Source organism: Myotis lucifugus, unplaced genomic scaffold, assembly GCF_000147115.1.
Source record: "Myotis lucifugus unplaced genomic scaffold, Myoluc2.0 scaffold_455, whole genome shotgun sequence".
Classification (NCBI taxonomy): Eukaryota; Metazoa; Chordata; class Mammalia; order Chiroptera; family Vespertilionidae; genus Myotis; species Myotis lucifugus.
In genome coordinates this window covers 726926-739970 of record NW_005871503.1, presented here as the reverse complement: position 1 = coordinate 739970, position 13045 = coordinate 726926, and the positions used below count along the sequence as shown (strand labels likewise).

At 41.1% G+C, this 13045-nt stretch overlaps 1 protein-coding gene across 1 annotated transcript in view; it reads left to right on the top strand.

Annotated features, from left to right (window-relative positions):
• SLC16A9 (solute carrier family 16 member 9) overlaps positions 1-13045 on the top strand; it is a 31931-nt gene that overhangs the window by 2709 nt on the left and 16177 nt on the right. The window contains 1 exon segment of the mRNA XM_006109855.3: positions 9834-9977. Coding sequence (XP_006109917.1) covers positions 9834-9977 — 144 coding nt within the window.

Here is a 13045-nt window from a genome sequence, read left to right as displayed (position 1 = left end):
AACTTTGTTCTACAGAGAAACGAACAGATCAATATCTTGGAAATGGGAAAAGTATCTCATGTTGGTGATTCAAATGATTGTCAGTGGTTCTTAACCAGGGGGATTGTTAGAATCACCTATAGAAAAATTTCAGCATATAATCACCTGGATTTGATCATTAGGCATTCTAAGTCAGTCAGTCTACACTGGGGCCCAGATATGTGAATTTTTAAAAGCCCCCAACGTGATTTTCAGTTGGGAACTACGTTTAAGCCTCTCTATTTAGAATTTCTTGATGTATGATTTGCTTAGACTTATTTATAAAGGGAACTATTGTATGTTTCTGCTTGGATGTGGCACTGCTTCTGCCACATAAATCATGAAAAATAAATTATGTTCAATGGTTCTGTTTTTTTTTTGTGGGGTTTTGGTGAAAAACACACGTAAATGGGCATCTTTGCATTCTTTTTGATAAAAGATAATCTATACATATGTGCATGCATATATATATAAATACATATATATACATCTTTTTTATAAAAGATGGGCTTATAAAAAGTTGCTTTTTTAAAAAAAATTTTTTATTGATTTCAGAGAGGAAGAGAGAGGGAAAGAGAGATAGAAGGATCCATGATGAGAGAGAATCATTGATTGGCTGCCTCCTGCACGCCTCCCACTGGGGATTGAGCCAGCAACCCAGTCATATGCCCTGACTGGGAATCAAACAGGTGACCTCCTGGTTCAGAGGTCGACACTTAATCACTGAGCCACAACAACCAGGCTACAGTTGCTCTTAAGTTCAGGAATATGTATGCATTACTGGAGTTTGTCCAAAAAGCCAATTTCCTACCCATCTGTGAGTGGTGTGGAGAGGGTGGTGGGCCCAGGAGTCTTCTTTTAACTAGTTCCCCAGATGATTCTGATATAGGCAGGTCATATCATATGTGAGAAAAATGTGTTATTTTCTTTCCTCAGTTTTGTCCAGAGAAGGCAGGGTAGGCATCATCTTTGATTAGTTCTGTGATGTGACCTCTGGAACTTTACAATTGAGCAAGGCAACAGAGTAAGTACAATTGCCCAGCAGCATAGAAATTCTATTCTTCATGTACTTGTCCCTTAAGTTCGCGAAGTGCCCTGTGTGCCTGGCTCAGTCCAGCCACTTTCACTTACTTGATCTTAGTTGATCCTAAAAACAACGCACTGAGATGGGCATTATTGTCCTCCAGGTTGAGTGACCTAGCCAATTTGAAACCCACTCTCTAAGAGAAAGTGGCACCTGAGTCCCAGTTTTCTAACCTGCTAAGCCTATTTCTTCATCTTTCAATTGGAGGTAATAAAAGTACCTACCTTACGTGCTTGTTGTTTAGAACAATTGGGGTAGTGCTTGGCATATGGTAAGTGCTCAATAAATATTGCTTAGTAGGGAACCAGAGTTACCCACAATAAAATTATTTTCCTAAGCAGTCCCAAAGAATCTGTAAAAGAAAGGGTCCCTTCAGGATGAAAGACAAAGACATTTCTAGAGGGGTGAGCAGGAGGGAGAGCTAGAACTTTGTCAAGATTGTGTCTAAGCATCTGAAATTTAAAGGACCACCACTTGTCTCTGACAAACCTAGATTTGGACAGTAGTTGAGTAGCATATTAGAGCTATGAAAAAAAATGCAATTCTTAACTTTACAGTCTTCATAATCTTAATTCCTTCTCTTTGAAACTTGAGTAGTTGAGGAGAAAATACTTCTTCCTCTGGCCTGATTTGTTTGTGCAGGTTATCCTCAGGATGCATAAAGATGAGTACCAAAGAGCCTACCTCTCTGAGTTGTATATTGATAACAAGCTCACCATCATTATACTCCCCCACAGTCTCCTCTCCTCTGTGCTAGAAGGGATTAGTAGTCTCAAGGAAGAGACAGGAAAAAGAAAAGGTTACTGATAATTTGAGACATCCCAAATATCAAGGAGAATAGCAGGAACCAGACAATCTTTGGAGTTTTATAAGATAGGTGGGCCACACAGGAGGATGGGCTGTATAAGGTGGACGGTCAGGAAGAGGGCGGGCCATGCAGAGTCCTCATATGCACAAGTGTGGAGTCCGCACTGCAGATGATGCACTTTGGTTGAGTAAATTTGTCTGGAGAAGGAGAGATTGTGATGGTTGGGAGGTGTGATGGTCATTGTCAATTTGGCTAGGCCACATTCCCGTTATTCAAACACTAATATAGGTGTTGCTGTGAAGGTATTTTGTAGGTATGCTCAAACTCCATAATCAGTTGACTTTTAAGAAAGGATGATTATCCCAGATAATCTGGTGGACTGATTCAATCTGTTGAAAGGCCTTAAGAGAAGAGATGAGCTTTTCCAGATTAAGAAGTTCTGCCTGTGGGCTGTAGTTCAGCCTGTGCCAAGTTCTCACCCGCCCTTCCTTGCCTAGCCAGATCCCACAATTGCATAAGCCAATTCCTGGTGATAAACCTCTTAATATATAGGGTTGGTTTATAGTTGTGAGTACATGGAACACAGTTTATTCTTATATTATGATTTATTAATTATTATATTATTTTCCTTAAGAACAACTGTAAACCTATTGTTGCCCCAACCTACAATGTCTTCTTCTGGTTCTGTTTCTCTGGCTAAAACCTGAATGATACAGAAGGAATGAAAGGTAACTGAACTAGTTCAAGAAGGGTGGGACCATTTTTTAGACAATAGAGTTGCTGAAATAGCAGGGAGATCTTTTGTTTCTACAAAGTCCCTCAAATTGCTGAGTCAATAAATCTATCCCTAAATTAATCTAGTGCAGGGATGGAAACATCCGCCTGTGGGCCGTGTAAGGCCTGAGAAGTCATTTGGTCTGGCCCTGCCAAGGCAACCACAGGTGGGACTTGAAATTCAATAAATCTAGGAGCTATTTTTCATGGCAACATAAATTTTTGTTAAGTGATTTATATTAAGCAGATGATGTTGTAAATATACAAATGGCCCTTGGCAGAAAAAAGGTTCCCCACCTCTGTTAAGTGAGTCATTATGGCCCACAGGCTTGCTGAATGTGAGTGCTGGCTGGCAGAGCTGGGTGTGATCATATATGTAGATTTTACTCCTGAGCACTATTACCTCTTTCAAGCAGGACTGAAATTCTGCCTCCTACAAGGATTCTGTTACAGTGGCCAGTTCACAGAGTATTAGGTAGTTCCAGGATTGGTGAGAAGAATGGCAGGTTTTAGTTAAGCTCTCCTCCATCCCTACATAATACTGTCAAACTAACCAACAAACAAAGCAGTCAATACTGTACACAGAATCAAGGATTTGAGTGGGTGCGGCTCCTTAGTGCCTTTCTCTTCCTCAGAGAGATGATGAATTTAAAATTCTTGCTCTCAGGAAGTCACGGTTCAAGTCCCGGTCAGGACTCATGCCTGGCTTTCAGGCTCCAATCAGTGATTCTCTCTTATCTTTGATGTTTCTCTCTCTCTCCCTTCCTCTCTGAAATCAATAAAAAAAATATTTTTTTAAATAAAATAAAATTCCTGGTCTCAGCAGGAGGAAGGAGTGCTATTTTGTTGGGTCCCTGCTTTATAGGAGGAAGGTAGGACTCTTGTGGGCCCAGTCTACTCAGCTAGGAAATCCTTGTTCCACTGCAATCACAACCTGGTTACTGCTCTGTTTTCTTTATCATTGTACCGTTGTTGTAGGCAGCTAGAATGGCACTGGGTGTTAGACTGGTAGGGTCAGACCAGACCTGGGTTCAGCAACTTCAGTACTTGAGTTCTGGCTAGGAAAGAATTCAGAGCCAAGACTCAAACTATAAGAGAACATTTATTTAGAAATCACAGAGGTAGAAGAAGTAATTCATAGAAGAAATGGGCTGAGGAAACAAGTTATAGAGGCCAAGGAGGGCCCTTGGAGCTTGGGAGTGAGGAAGGTAATGGTAACACCCCTAAGGGGAGGGAGGGGAGAGGGAAAGGTGGGAGTGTGCCCCCAGGCGGGAGAGCCCACTGGGTACTCAGTTCTGAGTTTTATGGGTGGAGATTTTAGGGCAGGTCTCAGGGAAAGATCTTAATAGGATATTTATCAGCTTTCCAGGTGTGTCCTTTCAGGGTTGGTGTCTCCACTGATTGATTGGTCGGTGCCAGGGTTGGGGTGTCATTATTCAATGCAGCTGGTCCTGAGGTCAGCATGAGGTTGCTTGTCCAGTTTTGCTGCTTTTCTGGTCCTGGAGCTGAAATACAACTGAGGCCAAATGTTATCTCTAGTGAGGAAAGGTCAGGGGTCCAAACAGCATGACGAGCCATATGCTAGGAGAGGGAAGGTCACCCTAGGGCAAGGTCCCACCCTACAATTGTCCTTTGCTAGGCACCTGAGGCTCTCCATCCTGGTGACCTTCTGTACCTGGCCCATCGTCCTTGCTCTGCTCATATCTGTCTAAGTGCCTCCCACACCATCGGCCTACATATGGCTTCAGTGAAGCAGGCCTGGCCATCTGACCAATTTTGGGACTCTGAAACTTTCTGGAAGAGAGAAGGGCATGGAAGTGAATTTATGTCCTGAAGGGAATAATTTCTTTCCCGAAACTATCTAATAATAATAATTACATATTGGAAAATCACATAACCTGACTTCATGGCTCAGTTCAAGACTTAGTTCCTTGGCCCCTGGTGATCTCCCTTTTCTGTAAACCCAAAACACATGATCTGGACCTTTCTTTCGGTGCTTATTGCCAATGAGATTAGATTCTTATGTGTGTTTATTTTGTCTTTTGGTCTAAGTCCTGGATCAGAGAAAAGATGTCAGGTTTTCCTGTCGCATTGGTGTACATTAATAACAAACAATTAGAAGGATAAATGAAGAAAACAGTCCCATTTACAATTGCATCAAAAAGTATAAAATACCCAGGAATAAACTTAACCAAGGAGGTGAAAAACTTCTACTCTGAAACTGTAAGACATTGACGAAAGAAATTGAAAAGGACACAAATTAATGGAAGAATATACCATGCTCATGGATTGGAAGAATTAATATGGTCAAAATGACCATATTACCCAAAGCAGTTTACAGATTAAAAGGAATTCCTATCAAAATACTAATGTCATTCTTTTCAGAATTAAAACAAATGGGACCACAAAAGACCCCAAATAGCCAAAGCAATCTTGAGAAAGAGGAACAAAGTTGGAGGTATCACCTTCCCTGATCTCAAACTATACTACAAAGTTGCAATAATCAAAACAGGATGGTACTGGCACAAAAACAGACACACAGGTCAATGGAGCAGAAGGGAGAGCCCAGAAATAAACTCTTGCTTATATGGTCAACTAATCTATGACAAAGGAGGTAAAAATATGCACTGGAGTAATGACAGGCTCTTCAACAAGAGGTATTGGAAAACCTGGACAGGTACATGCAAAAAAGAAAACGACCACTCTCCAACAACATATACAAAAATAAACTCAAAATGGGTTAAAGACTTAAATGTAAAGCTTGAAACCATAAAACTCCTAGAAGAAAATAGGAAGTAAACTATCTAACATCACTCTGAGTAATATCTTTTTGGACATGTCCCTTGAGCAATGGAAACAAACAAACAAATAAATGTGACTACATCAAACTAAAGAGCTAATACACGTCAAAGGAAACCTTCAACACAAAAAGGCAACCTTACTGACTGAGAGAATATATTAACAAATTAAATATATCTGATAAGGAGTTGATACCCAAAATATATAAGAAACTCATACAACTCAATAACAAAAAATTAATCTGATTGAAAAATGGGCCGAGGACATGAAAAAAACATTTCTCTAAAGAAGACATACAGATGGCCACCAGACATATGAAAAGATGCTCAACATTACTAACCATTAGGGAAATGCTTATCAAAACCACAATGAGATACCATCCCACACTAGTCAGAATGGCTATTATAAAAAAAGTCAACAAATAACATGTTGGTAAGGATGTGGAGAAAAAAGAATCCTTGTGTACTGTTGGTGGGACTGCAAACTGGTGTAGCCCTTGTGGAAAACAGTATGGAGATTCTTCAAAAACTATGACTCAGAAATTCCACTTCCTGGTATTTATCAAAATAAAATGAACACAATCATTTGAAAAGATATATGTACCCCTATGCTCATTGCAGCGTTGTTTACAATAGCCAAGATATGAAAGCAACCCAGGTGTCCAATGATAGATGAATGGATAAAGAAAATGTGAGACACACACACACACACACACACACACACACACACACACAGGAATATTATGCAGCAATGGAAAAGAATGAAATCTTTCCATTTGTGACAACATGGATGGACCTACAGGGTATTGTGTTAAGTAGAATAAGTCAGACAGAGAAAGACAAATACCATATGGTTTCACTTACATGTGGAATCTGGAAACAAACAAAACAAAAAGATATTCATGGAAACAGAGACCAAAGGGATGGTTACTAGAAGGGAGAGGTTGAGGGAGAGGTGAAAGGGGAAGGGGAATATAGACAACAATATTGTAATAAGTGTACATGGTGACAGATGGTTACCAGAATTAGTGGAGTGATCATATTTTAAGGTTTAAAAATGTTAAATCACTGTATTATACATCTGAAACTAATATAACCAATATAAGATTGTATACCAACTACACTTAAATAAAAATAAATTTTTGAAAAAGATGTCAGCTTTTCTCTAAGTAAGCAGCAGGTGGCAGTGTGGAAATAGAAAATTTTTTTAAAGCAGTTTTCAAATTGCCATTTTCATCTGTCAAAGAATTTCTAATCATTTTTTCCTTAAGCTTAATTTTTTCAAAGATTCATGTATTAGGCAAAAGTGATTTAAGAATTTATTACATAATTGATAATAAAGTATGCATTTTATAAAACAGAGGGTTTGGTTGAAAATTACACCTTCATCCCCACCCCCAGCTTCCCAGACTCTGGATTTCCTTGTGGAGTTAATAACATGCATTAAGGAACATAGATTTGAAGTCCTACTTTGAGGATGAAACAGGAAACTTTTTAATTATGCCAGTAATAATATCTGTGTTTCAATTCCGTTGTGCTTATTACATTTGTAAACACTGACTCTCAATGTAAATGCAATTTGTTAAACAATAGAGAAAGGCCATGCCCTTATGGTGTCAGACAACCGTTTATGAGATTTGAATCTTAAAATCATGAAGTATCTAAGTATTTCTCATTGGGTACACAGACAGCTCAACTATTAGGAAAGTTTGGTATTTCAAATGAATTTTTTATTTTAAAACATGGGCACAGAATATTCCCCTCTGTGTGTCATATAAATATTTCAGTGTATTCTGTTCTGGCTCACACTGGAGAGGACCTGAAATGGCAGGGGTCAGTTCATGATCAGGGAGGAATGTGAAAGAGTCACAGGTATTGAGAGCTAAGTGCTATCTCAGTGGTCATAACCTCGTCTTAAATTAAATATGCACTTAAGCCATTCTCTGGTACAGCAGTTCTCCCTTATCTGCAGTGGATATACTAGTATTCCACTGGGTGCCTGAATCCATGAATAAGTATCCAGCCCTATATAAGCCATGCTTTTTTTTTATACATCCATACTTATGATAAAGTTTAATTTATAAATTAGGCACAGTAAAAGATAACAATAACTAATACTAAAATAGAGCGATTATCACAATATTCTTTATGTGAATGGCGTTGGGGCCATTATTAAGAAAATAAGGGTTATTTGAACACAAGTACTGTGATACTGAGACAGTCAATCTGATAACCAAGAGGGTTACTGAGTGACTAACGCATGGATAGCATATACAGTGTGGATACGCTGGACAAAAGGTTAATTCACCTCCTGGACGGGACAAAGAGGGATGGCGAGAGATTTCATTATATGTTGCTCAGAATGGCACGCAGCTTAAAATTATGGATTGTTTATTTCTGGAATTTTCCTTTTAATGTTTGCAAACCACAATTGACTGAGGGTAACTAAAACCACGGAAAGGGAAACCATGGATAAGGGTGACTACTGTAATTGGCAAGAATGTTGGGCTTGGGGTCTTTGGATTCTGGCTCTACCACTTACTAACAATGAGACTATGGGTGGATTTCATCATTTCTCCTTTTAACATTTCTTAAGACTTTTTTTTATTGAAATAAAAAATACATACAGAAAAGTGTATATATCATGAGAGTATAGCCCAGTGAAATTTTCACAAGCTCAACACACCATGAAATGAGCACATTTATATCCTTCCATGTAAATGAGACTATTGGGCTAAATAACTTAATATCCTTTTATTTCTAACTAGAGGCCCAGTGCACAAATTCATACACAGGTGGGTCCCTCGGGGTGGCCTGAGGAGATCAGGCCCCAGCTCGAGCCCCCAGCCTCGCAGCCCTGCAGCCCCGCCTGGAACCCCGCCTGGCACCTCGCCTTGGCCTGGCGCCGCCCCTCACCTGCTCCACCATCCGGCCTGCAGGGTGATGGATCAAGGCCAGGCCCCCTGCCTGGCTCCCTCAGCGCCTGGGAGGGATCCCCACCGCTGCCACTGTTTGCCATCTGTGGGGCGATCGGTGGGGCGATTGGGTCCCTGCTCGCACCCGCCTTGGCCTGACGCCGCCCACTCACCTGCTCCACCATCCCGCCACTGTCCCACTCTTGTCGGGGCCCATCAGGGCTGGCAGCACCTCCACTGCTGCCCACTGCCAGCACTACATCACCAAGGTCCACCATGTTCCGCGCTGCCCCCTGGTGGTCAGCGCACATCATAGCGAGTGGTCAAACTCCGGGTTGAACTCCCGGTCAAACGACCGCCCGAGGGGACAATTTGCATATTAGGCTTTCATTGTATAGGGTATGCTAATCTCTGTAGTTGTAGGTACATTCCAGGTACAGTGCTGGTGGGAAGGAATTTCACTAGCACTTAATGCTATTCCATGAGAAGTTGCCCACCTGTACATAGAACAGATCCAGGTAATGGTCACTTTTGCCTGTCGGTCAACAGTGTGCTGCCTTCCCCAGATTCCAGGTTACACATGGAATGTAGGACAGTGGAACAGACAGACCCATCCCTGGATGGGAGGGTGCTTTTCCATTTGGCCAGAATATTCTCTAGGAAGAGAATAACGACTTCAACCCCACCTCTTCCCTCCACAGGGTTGCAATTGCTTGTATTCAATCAATCAACACATCCATCTGCATCATCAATTATATGACAGGTCTTGTGCTGGAAAGAAGCTCTGGATAGGAAAGGTGCCTGGGACATGCAGGAGCCAAAAATCCTCAGAATATGAGGGTTAAGACCAAGGTCGCAGGAGTCAGACTAACTGGGTTTTTACTCTGTTTCTATTCTGGTGGCGCTGCTGCTGCCACTGGCATCACTGAAGAATGAGCACAGTTTGGGCACTTCCTTGTCCCAGGCCTTGTGATCAGCATTACACCTGCGCTCTTATTTGTTCTCCCAGGAAACACTATGAGGTGGCCTCAATTTCAGATGAAGAAACTGAGGCACAAAGAGATCAAATAAGTTGCCTGAGATCAAAGAGCCAGCAGGTCATAGTGCTCAAATTTGAAGAAAGTCTCACTCAGAACCCCCCACTTAACTATGTGACCTCACCCCCATCCTGACACGTTAATTTCCTTATCAACAGAAATGAGGGTAACAATAGTATCTACCTCCCAGGGTTGCAGTAAGATGAAAATGAAAGGAGGCTGTTTATGTGAAGTACACAGTGTCCAGCACATTGTATACACACTGGAGATGCTTATTATTATTTTAGTGTTGTTATTTTATGATGCAAAGAATCATTTTACACTTAGGGTGGGATGGATAACATGATTGTGAAAAGGAGATGACTGTGACATAAGTGAAGGTTTCATTTCTTTTTTTAGGTCCTGTCTGCAGCCTCTGTGTCTCATCGTTTGGAGCAAGACCCGTGGCAATCTTCAGTGGCTTCATGGTGGCCGGAGGCCTAATGCTGAGCGGTTTTGCCCCTAACATCTACTTTCTGTTTTTTTCCTATGGCATTGTTGTAGGTAAGAAACCTAACCACTGTAACTTTCCTAAGCTCCAAGAGCTCATCATAACTTTACCAATGTCCGCTTCATTATTTAGTTAATATAGGAGGCGAAAATGTTCAGTAATAATTTACTATCCGTGGCCAGTTCACCAAAAATTGTTGCCTTGGTAAAATGTCCATCAGCGAATCAAAATATTTGAAATGACAAATGTGTTTTAACAGTGCACCTTATGGTTTCTTTCAAGGGGCAGGAAGGCATTTCATTTCCGTGCTTGTCTCTAAAGCACACAAATGGAATAAAGAGAGGGGGCAATAGGAGACATGTATGTGACTAACATCTGTCATTTCTCACTGACCTAGGGAGTGGTCCCTTTCATATTGGTCGGTTAAGCAGGGTTGTGTTCTAAACATCCTGCTGTGTCACACCATCTGTCACCACGACCCTGATCACAAAGTCAGAAGAGAAGTAAAGAGTAGATTGTAAAGCACATAATTTGTTTTTAAGATAAGGCATGATTGAAGAACACGGAGTGGTGGGGATGACTGATGGTGACCTTGATACAGGAGGGGAAAAGCAGAGTGCTCGGGGCTTGAGAGTTCTTTGGGGGATGAGGGATGCTTTGGTGATGTGCTCTACTAATTGTATTCAGTGTTTAACATCATCAGACTCAATATTTGTAGGAGCTGCTTGTAGGGAATTTGAAAAAGACTCCCGCTTTTTAAATTTTTTCTTAGTGTCTGGAAAAGCCTAATTTGTTGACTACCAATATTTCTCTCTTTTACTTGAGACTGTTTCCCCAATCCTATATAATAAAAGGCTAATATGCAAATTGACTGAACGGCTGAACGACCTGTCTCTATGATGCACACTACCACCAGGGGGCAGATGCTCAATGCAGGAGCTTCCCCCTGGTGGTCAGTACATCTCAGCCAGAAACCGGGCTCATGGCTGGCGAGCACAGGGGAGGTGGAGGGAGCCTCTCCCGCCTCCATGGCAGTTGGACATCACCCGAGGGCTCCCGGACTGCGAGAGGGTGCAGGCCGGGCTGAGGGACCTGCTCCCCCCCCCAAGTGCATGAATTTCATGCACTGGGCCTCTAGTAATAAATAATAGGAAAAATAGCAGCTAGCATTCACTGAGTACTTACTGTGTGCCAGGGTCTGCACTAAGTGAGGTATCTGATCTCATTTAAACTTCCCAAGAACTGTTTTATAAAAAAGGAAGGTGAAGCGCAAAGTGAAATGACCAACTAAAGCAACATAGCGAGAACACGTGGGGTAGGGTCCACTCAGTCTGACACCACAGCCTGACTCTTTTACATTTTTGTAATTGTTTTTAGTGCTTTTAGAACCCAAAGTTTATTTTAAATTTAACTACATGCCCTAATACTACTCAGATATTAATCTAATATCTGAGAGCACATAGTATATGTTTGATATTTTATCTCTATAAAGCTTAAGACAGTTTTGAACCTGTAGTTACAGATATATTGAGTAATCATTTTGCATTCTTGTCTGAAATAATAAAAATAAAAATGTAGATATCTATGTTTATTCATGATGGGATTATTCCTTTCAGAACACAGGACAAATTATTTCTTCCAAGACAAAATTTATTTTTGGATTGTTCTTTTTGCATAGGAAATTGAATCATTAAATTGAACCATTGGTATGATTTGGGTATCTTCCCTAAACTCTGGACTAATCATTTAAAATTTCACAGGGTTTTGCTCCTACTCATGGTTTCTAGAGAAAGCCTTTATGAGCACATATCCAAAGTTTTCACTGACCTAAAAACTAACAAAAAGTGACACATTTGCATTACCTATAGATACAAATGATTTTTTAAAAGAAAAAAATTAGCTGACATTGCCAAAGATTTATATATGTTTGATTGTGTTGGAAGAGTATCTAAGGATATATAGTAGTAGAAAGAAAAAGACAAAATTAACTAACTCCCATGATTAAATTTTAAAATTTCTGTAGCAACGGAGAGAGCTTTACCAGCTTGTGAAATTGATTTGGTTCATGTTGTTGGAACCTTTCAATAGCTAACCTGGTCCCCCTCCCCTATGAACACATGGTCTTCAATTCATAAGATATTGGTCTTGATTTACTCTTGTGGCGGCTGCTGGTGGTGCTGGTGGGGTCACAGAGCATCCACTTGGGTTTCCCCACTATGGTAACTCTTACTCCACTGGCCAAGAAACAGTATGTAGAGGGTTGTACTAACTAACATGTATGCCTGCGCCATTAAAAAGCAGCAACTGGGGAAATGACTGTTGGATGGATCCACGGACTCAGAGGGCCTGCTGTGAGCCAGACCTGGGCCATGATCCTACACATTACCTGCTTCCCCCAAGTGACCCCACTCTAAAGAGAGACCATGTAAATACCTCAGGTTCCTAATTAACAATGTCAGCTTGTACCCAGAGTCCAACAACACTCAAAACACACCCCCCTTATCCCGGTGTGTGATCACCTAAATGCCGCCATGGTTCTCTGTGGGTAAAGAGTCAGGGTACGGTTATCTACTTGTCATTGTGGTTGTTGCAATGGTTCTTCCTCCCGGCATAACCAGCCTCTCCTCTAGTTGATGGATTCTGGTTCAAAACGGGCTAAGGTCTGGAGAATATGTATGACTCTGATGTGGTGATAGATGCATGATTTGAAATCATGCAACTAGGAGGAAGTGGCCAGCTCATGGAGAGACCCTTGGGCTTCCGGCAAGGAGACATAGGTTCTGTGAGCTTGAGCAAGCACCTTTATTTTCACAAGTGACTGTCCCCTCACCGGAGGAGGCGGGCTTAGCAACCTACTTCCTATAGGTCTTGTGGGGACTCCATGAAGCCAAGCAAAAGATTTGAGTTGGGTTTCAATTTATAATTAAAAAAACTTACCCACTCTGGTAATTATTGGGGCCCTGTGAGCTACTCCTTGCTAGCAGATTATTAACAGTTATTCCATGGTTGTCTTGTTTGTGGTTTTATTTCATCAGTAGGCTCACAATATAGGGCTCATAGAATATTTGTGAGATACATAAATGAGATAATAATGAATAGTGACACATCCATTCTGTCACCA